Source organism: Plectropomus leopardus, chromosome 2 (genome assembly GCF_026936395.1).
Source record: "Plectropomus leopardus strain MGB_pleo_1.0 chromosome 2, ASM2693639v1, whole genome shotgun sequence".
Taxonomy (NCBI): Eukaryota; Metazoa; Chordata; class Actinopteri; order Perciformes; family Serranidae; genus Plectropomus; species Plectropomus leopardus.
In genome coordinates, this window is record NC_142177.1 from 4,132,508 (window position 1) to 4,151,080 (window position 18,573).

At 39.6% G+C, this 18,573-nt stretch overlaps 1 protein-coding gene across 5 annotated transcripts in view; it reads left to right on the top strand.

Annotated features, from left to right (window-relative positions):
• The window catches only part of cadpsa (Ca2+-dependent activator protein for secretion a), a 221,026-nt gene that overhangs the window by 76,633 nt on the left and 125,820 nt on the right, over positions 1–18,573 (top strand). For all 5 annotated transcript variants that reach the window (XM_088083262.1, XM_088083266.1, XM_088083281.1 and 2 more), the window contains exons 5-8: positions 53–289; positions 5,871–5,992; positions 12,716–12,827; positions 12,933–13,072. In XM_088083262.1, coding sequence (XP_087939388.1) covers positions 53–289; positions 5,871–5,992; positions 12,716–12,827; positions 12,933–13,072 — 611 coding nt within the window. The remainder of the gene's footprint in view (positions 1–52; positions 290–5,870; positions 5,993–12,715; positions 12,828–12,932; positions 13,073–18,573) is intronic.

An 18,573-nucleotide genomic window follows, 5' to 3' on the forward strand; every position in this document is an offset into this window, starting at 1 on the left:
ACTCGTTGGATGATGCTCCTTAATGAATTGGCTGCTTTCCTGTTTGACTCAGCACGGTGGAAGGTTTCCAAGGTTTGCATCCAGAGAGATGGAGGCCATGTACATCGAGGAGCTGCGGTCCTCTGTCAACCTGCTGATGGCCAACCTGGAGAGCATGCCGGTGTCCAAGGGAGGAGAGTTCAAGCTGCAGAAGCTGAAGCGCGGACACAACACCTCCATCATGGACATGGGCCAGGAGGACGAGAACACGCTGTCCAAATCTGACGTGGTGCTCTCCTTCACACTGGAGGTTGGTGGACTGAGATGAACTTGTTAATGATGTTGGGCTATTTGTTTTAATTGCATACATTAAACAGTGTAGGAACAAAGTGCTTTGTGAGAGAGATAGTTGATATTAACAATCATTATGTGTTCTTTTTTGTATGTTTTTCTTTCTTATCTTTATTGGATTAATATTGCATTTCTTGGCACATTACTGCCACCCACTCTTGATCAGTCTAAGAGCATGAAACCATCAGATTAAAAGTGTTTAATATCAACCGTGTGCTCGTAAGCGAGATACTAACAAAATAGATCAATCAGAAACACTCCTCAGTAGCGCTACTAGTGGTGAAAAACCTCCACAGAAATGTCAGGTATAAAATTAGCATGTGCTACATTACATGTAACACATTTCTACGCATAATTACTTAACATGAAGGCCCATAAAAGGACAGTTCAGCCTTAAATCAGAAATACATATTATTCTCTGACCTGTTTAGCTGTTTATCAGTCTAGATAGTTTTGGTGTGAGTTGCAGAGTGTTAGAGGTGTAGATCCTTTCACAGTCTGCATCATCACAAACATGCACATTTTGGCAATGGAAGTGACGTTATTTACCAGCCATCCAGACCGATTCCAGCATCAAAAATGTCTGATTGTTGCGTATACATATAATGTATGCCTACAGGAGGATTCCTGCAGGATCACGACTGTTTCTGTGGCTTCAAGTTGTGAAATGTGTTGTCTGGACTGTGGACACAATTAATGCTCATATTCTACAGCACCCACTTTAAATAATAACATTGGCTGCTAAAATATTGAGCCCTATTGCCACTGTGTGTACATCATGAAAAAGTTAATTTCAAGCCCTGATTATGACTAAAGCCCAGTATACACTGTGCAATTTTGGGCTCTCAGATGAAAGATGACCATCTTGACAGAAACGTGGTGATATCTTTGATCTTTGGTCGTGGCTCTAAAACGGTGGTCCTACGTCGCACAGTGAGAGAGATGCAAGGACAGCCGTGGTGTGATCATAGACAGCCTGGCATATAAATATCTGATAGTGTCAGAAATTCGAGATGGGAATCTCACTGTGTAACTGCTTTCATGACCCACGTCCATTGGAATGTTATTACTAGAGGAGAAGTCACATTACATCACTCTAACATCCTGCAATTGTGTTTTTCGACATTTTGAAAATATTGCTTAAGTTTTGCGCAAATCTGTAATGGAAACTCGCCTATATTTGACTGATATATTTCAGCTGTGGACACCTCTGACCATATATACACACACAAATCAAGCATTCTTACTGTATAAAAATAGGAATATTCTGAAGTAAAAGTCCCATGAAATTACTTCAGATCTGAGGTGCTATAAAAAAACAAACATTTCTTCATAATTTCTAGTTATTATGCGATGGTTTTACTGGTCCGGCCCACTAGGCATCAAGTTTGGGCTGTATGTCACCCCCTAGCTAAAATTAGTTATTAGAGGAACAAGTATTTCTTATTTTTGGGCTGAACTGTCCCTTTAAGCAAGGCACTGACTGACAGGTTTGATGTAAAAAGACATGTAAAGTGGCAAATAAAGCTCTTTTTCTGATTTTGATTCTGATCGGCCCAGCTGCTGTCAGATGAATCCAGCTCACAGTGAACTGGGGATGGTTCCTCAGGATTAGTGTCTGGAGTCGCTAATGAGAAGAAATGCCTTCCAGGATTTCCACTGACTGGCAGACTTTTTGAACCTCACCTTAATTGGTTGACAGGCCATTTCTATGTTGAAAAAGAAGATCGGGGCAGAGAGCAATTTCTTCTCACCACCCACATGATAAATGACCTGTCCTAAAGCACCTGTTTATTCTCCACAAGGATCCATGAAGCACTATCACAATTACAATCAGAATCACAATCGGGTTTTATTTGCCAAGTACATTTGCACATAGAAGAAATTTGACTTGGTGTTTGTTTGGTGTTTCCAAACAATTAACCTGGAGGAACAACGCAAAAAATATGGAAGTTTATATAGAATAAGATAAAAATATAGAAGCAATATAAAAATATCAAATGAAAAACAGAAAAAAGCAAAACAGTCCAACAGCACCATCACTGCTTAACAGCCTCCCTGTTTATGGTTTCTAGCGTCTCGGAAAAATGAGCCACTTTTCCATCTCTTCCAAATGATAAAAATACAATGTGGGTGAGGTGGGAGAAATTCTATCTTTTAAACAATGACTGTTCTCTTTAGCCTGGCAGCACCTGCCCACAATTCATGCATCTCTCACTGGGGTCTGGCAAAGCTCAGCAGACTTTCACTCAAGACAGGCTTCAGTTTCAGCAGACAGTTTTCATTCAGCTGTCTAATAGGGCTGTAATCAAACAAAGAAAGTCTTGGTTGACTAAAATTCTGTCTACTCTTCAACCAAATAATTGGCCAATTTGAAAAAAAAATGATGTGCATTATCTGTAGATTAACTCTTGGAAACCTTCCGTCATTGCACTTCACAAATATTTTAACCTTTGAACCCCATGCAAATTGGTGTAATTTCTTTCAAAACATGGGGGAAAAGAGGCAATGGGCAACCTTGTAAGAAACTTTGCAAGAGATTAGTCAAAAAATATAAATTCATAATTATTATAATTGCATATTCAGAATTATGCTACATAGTTATTGTAATTATTTTAAGCACTTTAACCAAGTCTTGTTTACCTTATTTGTTTTTTTCTTTCCTTTTCTTTTGTCTCCTTGTTTTTTTCTCTTTTTTTTACTATTTTGAATTTGTGCTGCAAAAAATAGGCCTATAGTATATTAAATTTTATTTTAGATATTATAAAATAAATATTTTTTCATATTAAAGCAAGTATTACAAGCTAAGGGCTAGAGTGTTTCTTCACACCACTTCTTCTCTTCCTTCTGTTTGTCTGTCATGTCATGCATGACACGTTTGGCAAAGCAGGCTATGCTGCATGGCAAATATTTATGGCGATGGCCATGCAGCATGTGGATGTTGATCACCTCTTTCCGCTGCATGTTATTTACATCTCTTCCACTGCTGGGGAGGGAGAAGAAGAAACTGCCAACTAAGTCACTTTTCAGCCCCCTTTTCACTTTCCATCGTTTTCCCTCTCTCACCTGAGCTCTCTTTCGCTCCTCTGGTCTCCACATGTTCCTTCTCTTTTCCTCTCTCTGTACCCTCTTTCTCTCTCCTGCCCTCCTGAATCAGTCCATTAAAACTCTGGCCAAAGTGTCATTTAAGCATGAGGCAGTTCACAACAGTTTCACAAAATAAATTAAATAAATAAATGTAAATTTGGCAAAATCCAACCTGATTCAAGCCCGAAGTATTAGTCAGAAATTGAAACCCAGCCTGAACCTGGGGTTGGTTGTCCCAACTGGGTTCGAGCAGAGAATCAAAGCTCTAAGGAGGAAGAACCGTCAACCTTCCTATTAGAGGATGACCAGCTGCCCCAGCAACTGCTTTTTTTCAGATGGAAAAAGAAAAGCTTTGGTGGACGCGCAGCCTTATTGTCTGACCCATAAGAATTTAGTCGATTAAGAACAAAATGACCAACCAATCAACCAACAGACCACAAAGTGACAGCTCCATTTCAACTTAAATCTTTTCCACGCGCCACTAGACAAAACATATTGACGCTTACTGATGACGAAAGTATTGAGCAGAAAAGCTTGAATCAGTCTTCATGATTTTAAAGTGAGCAGGCTGAAATTTACAAACGTAGAAGTGGAGTCACAGGGGTTGAAAGTGAAGTGTCGTCTATTCCCAATTTTAGTCTGTTCTTAGTACTTCCAAAAGTGGCACAACTTAGTCTGAGCAGCTTTGAAGATAAACAAATGAAATCCTTCTGCTGACTCAAATCCAAAGACATAGTTACTCTAGAGGCTCAGCACTCTGATTACAAGCAACACTCCTCGCCCGCTCTCTACAATTGTTCTGTGATTGCATAATGCTGCACCATCTGTTTTCTTTGCTGCTGGTTTTTTAAACTGCAAAACATTTTAGCCTTTGTCGATATTTTAACACATTGCTTCCCTAAAATAAGTCTCTAATTGTGAGTTTAACAGGCCAGAATTCTTTTACATTTACAGCACTGCAGTTTAAACAGTTTCTCAGAAGTGTAGGAGCCACAGGATGGCCAGTCACTTCATCATCAACATAATCCCTTGTCCCTTTGCAGAAAAGAAAAACACAAAAAATAAGAATTTCTTTCAATAAACTACATGCAGCGTAGTTTTTTTTATAAGTCTGGGATATGTCAGTGATTTACAGCACCATTGACTGTGACAGTGCACCATCTGAAGATAGCCTGTATTTTCTCCATGTGCCAAATACTTCATCAGGTGGAAAATAGTTATAATTACAAATTTCAAGGCAAAAGCCCAGAATGACACTCAGAAATAATCCAATGTGGGGCGCCTGGTGGCTCAGTGGATAGAGCAGCACCCCATATACAGAAGTTATATTCTCACTGTAGCTGGTGCAGGTTCGATTCCAGCCTCAACCCTTTGCTGCATGTCGCCCCTCCCTCTCTCCCTCTTTCACGCTTAAACTGTCCTGTCCAATAAAGGCAATAAAAGCCCAAAAAAATAATCTTTAAAAAAAAAGAAGAAATAATACAATGTATGTTTTTATGCTTTGATGGTTGTGGGATCAAAATCTGCAGTTTGAATGGGTTTTAATGGAGCACTTAACAGTCTGAATGTAACAATTTTGTTTACACAGTGTATTTTAGACTTATCGTAGCAGCTGAGCTGGAAATTCTAAGATTAAACAAAGATACACAATCTTGCAAAAATGCCACATGCATGAACACAGCCAAAATAATAAAAAAAAAAATTGAAGAATGAAAAGCATGTAAAATGCGCCAAACTTAAAACTTAAGGGTTCAGCCACAAGCACAGCATTAGTAAATGGTAGATTAAGATATGGAAAACTGAAACTAAAATTTCAACCCAAAGCCAATTTGGCACAAATATCCACTTGGACTCAACAATAAATTGATTACATCCACTTGCACGCAAGGATGAACTGACTCAATTTGGTGGTCAAAGGTCACTGTGACCTCACAAAACACATTTCTGTCCACAGCTCCATTGTGTCCTTGTGTCCGTCTCATTCTCAGAAACAATTTCTCAAGTTCGCCCTGAAGGAATTTCTTCAAATTACGTTAAAATGTCCGCTCGGACTCAACGATAAACTGCCTAGATTTGGTAGTCAAAGGTCATGCTCAGTCTAACCTCGTGTCTGTCTCATTCTTTTCAACTTGATATCTGAAGAAGGCCTGAAGGGATATTCCTCAAATTTGGCACAATCATCCACTTGGACGCAAAGATGAACTGACTGAAGTTGGTGGTCAAAGGTCACTCTGACTTCATGAAACACCTCTTTGGCACACAACACGATAAAATGATGAAGTGATGAAATTTTTATTTTCAAAAGGATAAAGGTAAACTTCACTGTGGCATCATAATGTTTTCAGACATGGAAGTAAACTAAAACTTGACAGATTGGTGAAAGCATACAATAGGGAGGCAGTGACTCTAGTCAAACTATGTTTAACATATGTGTGTGTGTATGTGTGTTGCAGGTGGTGATCATGGAAGTCCAGGGTCTGAAGTCACTGGCCCCAAACAGGATTGTTTATTGCACCATGGAGGTGGAAGGAGGACATAAACTGCAGACAGACCAGGCCGAGGCCTCCAAGCCCACGTATGTACAGCACACACACACACACACACACACACACACACACACACGCACTCTGCAAAACAAACCCTCCATCAACCTCATCACACTTTTTCTTTGGGAGACACAAGGCCTTTACATATGCACACACACACTTACACACATCTGTCATACACATCTAATTCTGTTTCAACCATCATGTATTAGAACAGAACAGGATACCTTATTGTCACTGCACGAGAAGTACGAAGAAATTAAAAGTGCTACATCTGAACAGTGCAGATCTTTAAAAACAGACAAGTCACACATAAAGCATAAAAACCAATAAATACAGACAAATAATAACTGAGTTATTGCACATGTTGAATATGGCTCATGACAATAAGATAACGTGAATGTGTGAGATTTAAAGTCAAGTGAGAAGTGAATTCTTCTGGAGCTTTACAGTTCAACACACTGTGCTGAAAATGGTTTTGGTAACCAGAGCTTTGCTAATACCACACACTGCCATCTGCTGGTCAAATAATGTTTCTAAGCCAGAGACTGCTCTGTACACATGATTAAATATGAATGCTCTATGTAGTGCGCTGTGCATGTAGCACAAGTGTGACAGTCTTTTTGTGGTTACATGTTCCATACACCGTCCAATAACACATGTCCATATCCAATTTCATTTAACCCTGCAGTCCATATAATCAGGTAGGGGCTCATTTCACATACCAATATGCTCCTACAGCATACTTTGAAACCTGAGCAAATTGGGTGTATTTCTTTTTTTTCGAAAGCATAGGAAGAAGGCAATTGGCAGCTTGTAAAGAAATTACTCCCAAAAAACAGCAAGAAATTAGTATAAAGAAAATTAAATAAATAAATAAACAAAGGATGAGAAAATTACCTGAAAATTGGCACAAAAGAAGAAGAAGAAGAAGAGGAAAGACAAAAGAAAAGGAAGAGTAAAAATAAACAAAACAACAAGCGTACAAAATAATAATTCTGTAACATAGTCTTTGAGAAACATTGGAATAAAGGCGATGAGCAACTTGCCAAGATCGATTTAGAAAATTATTTTTTAAAAACTAGGGAAGAATGTCCAGAAAACTATATTTATAATAATCTTATCTTAATTATTATCCGTTTTTAAGTACTTTTTTTTCTTAATTATGCCCTGTTGTTTTTTTTTGTTTGTTTGTTTTTTGTTTATTTAGGGTTGGTTTTTTTTGGTTTGTTTGTTTGGGTTCTTTTCTCAGGGGTTTTGGTGCTAATTTTCAATTTTCTTTTACTTTTTACTTTTTTTTTGCAGATTTTTGTGTTATTTCTTCTTAAGTTGCTCATTGCTTTCTTCACATGTCTTTCAAAAGAAATCAAATTATTTGCTCAGGTTTCAAAGGGTTAATTATGAAAGTTACAAATTTAGTTTTCTGGACAATTGTCCCTATCTTTTTAAAAATAATTTTCTAAATCTTCCTAAATTTTGCATTTTGTGGGACATTTCTTGCCAAGTTGCTTGTTGCCTTTTTCCCCTTTTTGAAATAAATAAAACCAACAGGTTGGGGATTCAAAGGTTTAGTCGTATTAATGTCTACACAAGTGTTTGTGTGACACAGTACCAAGACTATGCTTGCATAAGTATATGAATGAAAATATCAAATATTGATCTCTCATCAGTGTTAAGAATAACATTTAATGATACACTGGATTAACAAATCAGTTTACCTCTTTGCCATTTACATGCTTGTCTCCATAATTAGGCGCCAGTAAAAAGTGTCAATGTTTTGGTGTCAGGTGTTATATCAGAAATCACATCTTGTCTCCATGGTAACCAGTCATTTATTGTCTCATCACTTACACTGGATTCAGCCATGTTTGCTACAGTTGACTGTTTATGCTGTTTTATGAGTACAGTCAGAGTAAATGATTGGAAAAAGGCCAGCACAGGAGACTACATCCTGACTGGAAACTGTGGTTATTTTTGTCAGCTGGAGAGCGTTAATACTGCTGGAGCTTAACAAAAATCTAGCTTTGTGTTTTGGCATGAGGACTGGCTAATTGAAACGCAAATGGATATTCCTAAAACACACTGCAGCTTTTCAGATATTGGGATTCTTTAACTTGTAGAGTCTTGAATTGGAATGTGGTGAAATTCAGCCAGATATACTCTAAATTAGGAACTATATAAGTGCAGACTACCACCTCCCAGAAATCCCTCATAAGTGGCCGCTCACACATGTAAGGGGCTGGTGTTTCCATTATTGCTCCATAACACGCCTACGTGACGAAGTCGACCACAATCTCCTTGGTCTTAAAAACATTCAGGAGCAGATGATTCCTGCCGCACCAATCCACCAATCATCCACCAGCTGCCTGTACCCTGACTCCTGCCCATCTCTGATACACCCAACCACCACAGAGTCATCAGAGAACTTCTGCAGGTGTCATGATTCTGACTTGAACTGAAAATCAGAGGTGTACAAAGTGAACAGGAATGGCCACAGAACAGTCCCCTGAGGTGCTCCTGTGTTACTGACCCCCACATCAGACAGGAAGCTCTCCAAATGCACAAACTGGGTTCTGTCTGAAAGATAGTCAGAGATCCAGGTGACAGTGGATGAGCTGACACCCATCCTGAGCAGCTTCCCACTCAACAGGTCCAGTTGAAAGGTATTGAAGGCACTGGAGAAATAAAAAAAATATGATCCTCACAATGCCACCACTCACATCCAGGTGAGAGAGGGCACACTGCAGCAGGTAGATGACAGCATCGTCCACACCTATATGGGACTGGAAGGCAAACTGAAGTGGATCGAGTGCAGGTTTCACCAGTGGTCCAAGGTGGGCCAGAACCAGTCTCTCCAGTATCTTCATGACATGTGATGCGAGGGTGACAGGTCTGAAGTCATTGAGGCCAGATGATAGTATGGCAGCCTTTGCCATCAGGATGTGTGTGTGTGAATGTGACATGTGTAAAAAGTGCTTCTGTGTGGTCATAAGACTAAAAAGGTACCATACAAATGCAAGTCTCTTTACCACTAATGAAGATTAGTTCTTAACAAAACAGAAATACATATTTCAATCCCAGAATTTAATTTTAACCTCATGGGCCATAAATTGGACCTCAGAAATATACATGTCAGAATATCCCTCAACAAAATGATTATTTGGTGACCTCAGTACAAATCGTATTATCAGTATTCTCATAGTCATTAGATCAAATCATCCTGATGAGTCACATAATCATGTAGAATCAGCAGACATAGTGCTGTGTACTGTCTAATCAAAGGACTATATTGTGTGAACGGTTGACTGCCATGGGCACATTATTGGTCCCTGTGGGATTATTAAAAAATAATATTGCAAAGAGCTGTCTTTTATCATTCCCTGTAGGAACACTGTAGGGACATTTTGTTCAGTGACAGTAGCCCAGCTTTAGGAAGCTACAGTATAATAACTGTTATCTGCTCATTTTCAATTTGGGTGGTAAGATCATAATAATCATGTCTGCTAATTACAAATGATTGCCACATTAGAGTGTAATGATCAGGAAAAGACAGTATCTGATTTTATCTGATAGTCTGTCGGGGATGTAACAAAGCTTGTTATGTTGAGATCCTTTGGGGTTTATCTTATGATCATATGAGAAAGCAAAGGCTGTTTATGCTAAAGATGACAGAATAGACTGTGTGTTTAACAGGAAAGAATCCTAAAATGAATCATCAAGACATTCTCATCTCAAGTGGTCACGTGTCGCTGCTTGTCAGTAGACTTTGGTGTACATATATGAAACTATCCAGTTGGTTAGGGTACACTTCCAGTCTTTTTAGAATGTTTTAGGATTGTGAAAGTCTTGTAGTGTATCCCCAGCTTTAGACAACAAAAGCACGGATTAGGTTTAAAAAAAAAACAAAAACAAGAAAACATCATAATCTGGCTCTACATTCTTAAAGAAGTGATCACCAGTCTTGTATGTGAAAGTCTGCGGTTTATTGAACTTCATGGGGACCTTCGTGCTCCTTATATTAGTCGTTACTGGCAGCACTTCAACCTTACGCCATCTAGCGTCGTATTATATGGTTGTGACAGGTTACATCCATCCACGTTATCATGTTCCGTGTTAGCTTGTCTGCGTATCATACTGCCGCACATACTGGAGCAGTCTGGCTAGCCAGCGGTATATCATAACACCGCTAAAAGGCTCCGCACAGCCTCATTACAGTTGACGCCACCCGGCAGTGGATCATACAGCTGTTAAAGGTGGCTTTTGGCGTTGGTATCTTATGCCGAAGTCACTGACAAAGCAGCAGTATTTGACAACTTCTGAATCAGAATAGGCTGAAATCACTTAATACAGAAAGCTGTGGGTAATGTTACAGGCACTGCATTCATATTTCACTAAAGAGGATGACTCAGAAAACATTTGTGTACAAACTTGTCTTGGAGGGAGCTCAGAGATGCCAGGCTGGGTTGATAGATTAAATACAACCATTAAGCCTCTGCAGGTCTCTTCTCTAACCTTCACTTCATTGCTTTTTTCATCCACAATATTTATCTGACTCTGTCTCTGGTCATCCGTTTTTCTTGACTTCCTGTGTCCTCTGCTCAGTAGAGGATGTGAGTAACATGTGAGGTTTGTGGGGTGTTTAATGGATTTCTCCAGTGCACACATCATTACTCTGCACAACCACAGGCCTCATACCAACAAACAAGGCAATGTAACAGCGTTGTACATAAAAAACATCAGTGGCTGTATTTCTTCTTTGGAATTTTGCCTTTACAAGGCAGTTGACAGTGAGAAGGCAGACAGAAAATAGAGGACAGAGAAAGGGGTGTGAACGGCAACAACGGTCCCCAGCTGAAAAGGAAGCGGCTGTGGTTATGTGGCATGTCCTATAACATCTGGCTACCAAGGCGCTCCAGTGGCTGTATTTCTGATGTAGCAGATATGTCTTCATAGGGTTAATACAGGAAGACAGGTGCAGCAGAGCAATTATTTGTTTTCCAACTCATAACTTGTAGTCACCGTGGGCCATATTCGTTAACACAATGTGTTTATAATGTTACATTAATGTTCTCATGTCACAGCTAACATAGTTGATGTTGGCCCCACCCAGTGGTCACATTCACAGGCCACCTTACATCATGAGAGGCATCAGCTAGAGGAGACATTTTCTCATGGAAGAGATTTAGGGCCAGGCAGGAGAAATATTTTTGAGAGGAGAAAGTTTTTTTTTTCATCATGCACGTCGAGAATAACGTCAACATGTCGAGATTAAAGTTGATATACAATGTTGTGTAAAAAGTGGAAATGTCGAGAATAATATATCGCAATATATAATATAGCATTTTGTTTAATTGTAAACACTACAGTGAGGATATTTGGTGTAGACACGCAGCCTGTTGCCAAGCCAAGCTGAGATGGCATCATCAAGCACACTTCTGTTCCAATTGCAGAGTGACTGTCCTCTGGAGTCTGTACTCCCGAGTCGAGCTCGCAAAGTTCGAACTAACAAGTTCGCAAGTCCAAACTTGGTATTGAGAAGGGCCTTCTGTCATGATCCTAGGTTTTGTTGTAGTTTATTTCCTGTTTTATTCTGAAATTCAGTCTCTTCATGTGTCATGTCTTGTGTTACTTCCAGCCTGTTTTCTAACACACCTGCCTTCTATCAATCTCATTAATCCTTTCCTGTTATAGAGTCTTCGCTGCACACCTGGTCTGTATTGGTCTTGTTTGCTAGTGTTCCCTACCACACCCTCACTGTCAGCCAGTCCCTGTGTTTTCACTACCTGTCTCCACCTACTCCAACTTTGTCTTGTCCTTGTTATTGGTTGTCAATGTAAGTAACGGTCTTTCTCCTTTCAAATTCATCCCTGTTTTTATCATGACATCCTCGTTTGTTATCGTAAAAAATATGATAATAAATAATAATAAATCCTCGTTTTAGTTTTGGTTCTTCTTTCTTACGTACTTTGAGGTTTTGTTGCGTGCCTGTTTTGGAGGTTTTAACTGGTAAAGAACTGACTGGCTCAGACTTGGAGAGGGGTAGGACGTAAGGCGGAGAGTTTGATGGTGTATAAGAGTGATTATTTTTTCCAAGCCTAATCCAGAGGCAGCTTGCCTTTTGTTAAATCCACCTACCTGCCCCCTGCTCTGCATTTTGGTCCTCATTTGAACTGAAATCTTATGTACAACCTAGTTTTTTTCAGAAATCCTATGTGAATATTGCAGTTTTTGCCACACGTACCACTGTCATATTGTTCAATGCTTTATCTCCACTTTAAGGATTAAAACATTCTTAAATCCATATCAAAAACCAGAAAACATAGCTAAGTATAATTTAGATAGTCAAATGTCAAATTTCCAAAACATGAGAATAACCTGCACCTTTTTTTTTCCCAAAATCATCCAAACACATTTAGTTCATAATTTCTATTATAGAAACCTAGATATTAGGATTCTGAGCAGATAAATGAGTCCTTCCAGCTACAATCAGCAGCAGTCAGTGCTAATGCTGTGTCATGTTTCTCTTCATGCTAATGTGTTTACACTATTTACTTCACCCTACACTGTGATACATGACAATGTGTTTCATAGGTTTGAGGTGTAGTTGACAAAAGCCACATCACTGATTTTCTTTTAGATGTTGCTGGGAACCTTCAATAAACCAGCAGCAGATGAACGCAGTGTTCTTGGAGGCAAATAGTTAACTGATCTCTAACATGGTGCTCTTTTTTTGTGTTTGTATGTGTGTGTAGTTGGGGCACCCAGGGTGATTTCACCACCACCCAGCCGTTACCTGCAGTGAAGGTGAAGCTGTTCACTGAGAGCACAGGGGTGTTGGCTCTGGAAGATAAGGAGCTGGGGAAGGTAAGAGACCACAGTTCTGATACATTTAACTCATGTGACATTTCTACAGTATACACTGGAGAGTGCACAGACAGTTTAGAATCGTTACAATGTGACTGTTCCCAGGTCGTGCTCCACCCAACGCCCAACAGTCCCAAACAGTCTGAGCTCCACAAGATGACCGTGTCTAAAGGCTGTCCGGACAATGACCTCAGGATCAAACTGGCCATTCGCATGGACAAGCCACAGAACATGAAGCATTGTGGGTAAGTGACAGTGAGATTGGGCAGGCTGGTAGCTGTAATTATTGAAAGATTAGATATGATGATTGATCAGATTTTCAGTTAAACACATTACACAGTTGTTTGTGTCACACTGATTCTGTATGCTGCCCTGACAAAAATAGCCTCTAACATGCAATGTTTCGATGTGAACAGCTGGATAAACCTTTTGTGCACAGTTTGAAGCAGGATTTACCAAAACAGGGACATCTGGTTAAATGGTAAAGCTTTTCCCGTAAAAACATTAAAGGTCTTTTTATTGTGCTATTTTATTTCATTGTGTGCAAGTGTACAAAATTCAGGGATTTAACCCTAGAGAATGAAAGTTATATTATAGTGTTAACATGTAATATTTCTCTTTTTTAAATGAGACACCACTCAAACCAATGTGTGTTTATGATAACAAAGAGGTGGGATGTGAGGGCTGAGTCTCAGATTAACACAGACATTTCATGATACCACAAATGTTACCAATGATGATGCCAATATCAGGAAAATTCCACAATTCCCAATTTATTACCAAACCAAAACAGTAAATCTCATGTACTTAAACATACAGTACACTAATTTATTAAAAACCTTTAAATTGAATTAAATTTAAATTTAACTATAAGGTGGCTCAGTGGATAGAGAGGTGCCCCATATACAGAAGTTGTATCCTCACCGCAGCAGCAGCCGGTTCGATTCTGGCCTCGACCCTTTGCTGCCTGTTGCCCTGTCTCTCTCTCCCCATTTCAGGCTTACTGTCCTGTCCATTAAAAAAAATAATAATAATAATTATAAATCCTTGATGATCAACCTTGAACCCAAAGCAAAGTGGATTCAAGACATTTTGTGGGCAAGGAAACATATAGATATATAGCCCACAGTAACAAAAGATCCCGACGACAAAAGCCACCTCTCGTGGTGTTATGATGCGCTGGTGCCAGTTGATAACGCCACTGGACAGAACCTGTTCAAGCCGTATATACATCGCTGGGAGGCTTCAGGTTGAAGCAAAGTAATATAAGGAGCTGGAAGGTCGCCAGGGCTGGTGGAAGGGGTGGTTGATGAGTCCAGTAAACCCCTGACTTTCGCTTAACATATAGCGTTCAGCGCCTCATCATGTTGTTTGTAGCAGAGTCTAAATATGCAGTGCACCCACAAAAGTTATACAACAAAAGTTATCTCTTCTGGTAAAAAAAGGACAGCAGGGGTCCTTGAGCTATAAGAATAAAACCTTTTGGTTATCAACCTCAGAGGGTGTTCTGTATCTGTCCTAAAGTAACAAGACCACAAATCCATATTGGTGTATGACAATAAGTTTTATATTGATGAAGGTCAAAAGGTCACAGAATTAGTTGTTCCTGTGAAGCACTGATGACTTTTCATCTTGTAGTATGTCAGATATAGGCTTTAAATAGATATGATAGTGTCTCAATTGCTCCACACTACACTAATCATCAATGTGCACCATGTAATAGGTGTTTTACTGGAGGTTCTTTATATGAAACACAAATTTTTGCCTCCCTCTTGTGGTGATCAGTTGTTACTACAGAAACTTCATTTTTCTCGGCAGTCAATTATGAGACATGTTTATCTTCTGTTTATGTCCTCTAAAATGTCAGAGCTTGACTATTTTGTCTTTGTAAAGTTTGTCACGAGAGAGTTGTGGTCACATTCTTCTACTGAAGAAGGTAATGTCTGTGCATTTCCCTAAAATCTTAGATTCAATTATAGGTAGCTAGATTAGATTTGTCACTAATATGGAAGCCAGTCACTGTCTAATACTGCAAACAAATAGGGGACAGTGGGGTAAAATGAGCCAGTGGATGAGTTTACCCCCGCCTCCAATTTTGGAAACTGTGCACATTTGTTGTTATGTGACCGTAAATTCAGGAAGCACCCATCATTTCTACCTTGCTGTGATAACTGGAAGCACATGGGATTATTAGAAGAATATACTGACACAAAAAAATTAATTTTTCTTCACTGTCAACACAAAAACAGGGTTAAGGGTTTTGGTTTTTTTTGTCAAAATGTTGAATGTTGAAATGTCTCTCAAACAACAAAACTGTAGCATGAGAAAACAAAAAAACATTTGTGTTATAAGAAAAAAAAACAAAGCAAGGTTAAATCTCACCTTCTTTGTTGGTGCAGCCTTAAAGGGCCATCCACACCAAGAACAATAACTGTAGTTGTAAAAAGATAGTTGTAAAAATTATTCCAAACTCATGTGGATGGCAGAGTCCACACCACAACTATAGCAACAACAAAAGTGGCGAACAATATAGTTTGGATCACTCCTAGAGCAATTTTATGAATGATGAACATAATAACAGCCAATCAGAGTCTGTCTTGCGTAGACATCACATCCAACATAGATCCTAACATCTAATTTGGACCACAAATGTATGTTTTTATGTGCGTAGTGTATGCTCTGTGCTGCTGTTTACATGTTTCCATTCATCAGTGTGGATGCTCAATCATTATATTTATAGTTAAAGTGCTTTGTGTGGACGGCCCTTAAGACTCCATATGCAACATCACATACAATGTTGTCTTGAGCGAACAGTGTCACACAGTGTCACACAGTGTCAGTGTGGAAAGGCAACTAGCAAAAAAATGTAGCAATGTACAGTACAGATCAATATTTACAGTTTTGCTAGAAGTGTTTCATTAAATTCATTAAATTGTTATATTTCATTAAATTGCCAACTGGTTGTAAAGCAGAGAGCCTGCATTCAGTTTGACACACATGGTTAAATGTGTTGGCTACAAGTGTTAATGGTTTCAGAGATTGTGCTTGAGGAATCACTGCTAGTGTAAAGCAAAACTGCATTCACATAAATGATAGTTGTATTCCAGTTAGGGGAGGTCCTTGTATTGTGTGTGCTGGCTCACTCTAATAGCTTACTGTAAGATTTAATGCACCAGAGCCATTGCAATTGTTTTTGTCTGTATGGCAAGTCTCAGATTTCAGAGCCTCTTGTCATTGATCTGCAGCAGACTTAATAAATGAATCTGCACTTTGCAACTGTGCTACCCCATGCTGACTGAGATAAAAAAACAAGACAGTATATTCACTTTGATGGAATACCTACCTTGTGGACTGAAATTAAGAAGAACTTTACAGTCAGCACAACAGAAGTCATTGTGGACTAAACTGTGCATCAATGTCCATTGCTTTGACATAAAATGCATTCAATGACTGTCTTCCCAAATTCATAGTTTTCTTATTCACTCATCCACTACCAAAACTCTTACACTCCCCTCTCCCCTTGTTTACTTTACTATTGTAAAAACTGTTCAATTTACATATAAAACCTTACATAACATAAAGCTACATTAAATTAGACTGTAATTTGCTGCTGATTTACATCTAAAAAGAAATCAAAAATGAAAAAAATGCATAAAATCAATGCCTAGAATATTTTTATTCCTTGGTAACCTCTGTAGCCCCTTTTCCACTGGACAAAAAAATACACTAACATCTGGATTTTGTATTTATTACAATGGGAAAGGGTATTATTAGCATTCGGGGTAAATAATTCTGCAATAGTGGGGGGTATTAATCGGCTCCAGCTTTGATCGGCTTCAATTGACAGTGACCTTCTGCATCAACTTATGACATTTTAGGTATCCTTCTGCATCAGCTGTTTACGCTCCGGGATGCCGTTACCATGACGTTACACATGTTGTAATGACGTCATGGTGGAATGAGGTCATGGTGGGATGACGCAACCTGCCACCGGGATTTCAACTAATTCAAATGGATAGATGACGCAGCATGGTCCTTATGTTTACAGAACAGCGCATGGCAACTAAAAGGGCCTGTCACGATGGTTGACATTAGTCAACAAAGTCACGGATGATTAGGTTCAGACAACAGAGGCACATGACAACTCACATCCACACAAGAAGCATATCCCAGACTCCTGCACAAAAGTCAGTTGTTTGTAAGAACCACCTGACCTGTAAGCACACTCGGGCTCCTTATATTACATGTTTACCAGCAGCATTATTACCTGACACTGTCCTTCAGGAGTTCATGCACAAGCATCCGGTTCTGTCCTCCCGCATTCTCAAATGACATTGTCCGTGTGCGCTGCATATGAACGTGTCCAGTGTGGTCTGGCCGTCCGCTAGCGTGCCCTAACAACGCCACTGGTTCCGTCTGAGCATGGTCTCATTTGACGCATTTCAGTTGGACACAGAAGGTAGCGTGTGGCGTCAAATCACTGACAGAGCGGATGTGTTTGATGAATTCAGAGTGAGAACAGGCTGGGCCACAACCTGCCGACCCACAAAAGGGTCTGTCTGTGACAACCAATCACATCTGTTAAAAGAATGTGTTATACCTAGCAATGGGGTCAACCACAACTCCTCACTAAGATAAAAGTTTCAGAACCGTCATTGTTCAGAGTTGGTCTTAGAAATTTTATAATCACTCCTAAGGGAGGACTGCTCACAAGAAATTTTTGGGCTAAGTTAGGAGCTTACTCAGAGTATTTGTGAATACAGCCCCAGGTTCTCCATTTATTTCTGCCTATATTTATTTCTTGTACTCTAACACTCCTCTGGGATGACCATCATGTAGTTTTGGCATTTTGATGTCTTTCTGGCCGGCTTCAAGACAGAGATTATGGTTGTGTAATAGAGGTGTCTTTTGGTGTAAAAAAAAAAAAGACCAGGCATCCCTAGCCTAAGATGTAAAGACAGACACAACTGAACAAGTAACAAGTGTAATTTGCATTGGACAGCACTCACTATCCACCACACGAGTGAGTTTAGCCTGAGCACAAGCCTGCAGTGGCGGTGTGGAGTGGAAAAGAAACGTCAGTCAGAGTGATGAGGCAATGTTTTATATACAGTGATGCACACACACTCCCTTCTTCAAAGCATTGCTCCTTTGTCTGTAGCTGCGTCCCTTCCTCCCTCCATATGCTTTCTTTTTTGAGCCTTGGAGGAGGCTGCCGGGCTGCCCTGTAAGATTCCTGCTCTGCCTTGCTGTACCATGTTACTGGCCCCTCTGTGTATGCAACACACCGGCCGGGCCCTCATGTGTCACCTCATTGATGCTGGTTTATTTAGGACGACAGACAGAGGCAGCTTAGGGAAGGACCAGGGGGAAAGGCACACTGAGGCACACTAAGGCAAACTGAGGCGGGAGAGCCAGGGAGACCCACAGCGAGGCTGGGAGCAGCAGAGCAAATCAAACTGGGGTCCTCACCCTCAGATGTTCTTTTACAACAAAAGCCCTTTCCCCGTCCTTCTCATTCTGTACCATGTTTTCATGTCAATTTGAAAAGAAAACTCACCACAACACACTTACTAGATCTAGCATGCTGACTGCAACACCAGCTGTATTTATCAATGAAATAATGAAGAAAATCATGATTTCCCTTAAGGGAAAAACTCATAGTGCACAATATCCAATTCTAAAAAAGAACACAAGCTGAAATTATTTTTTTTATGCTTGATATGACTGCATATACTAATTTTTA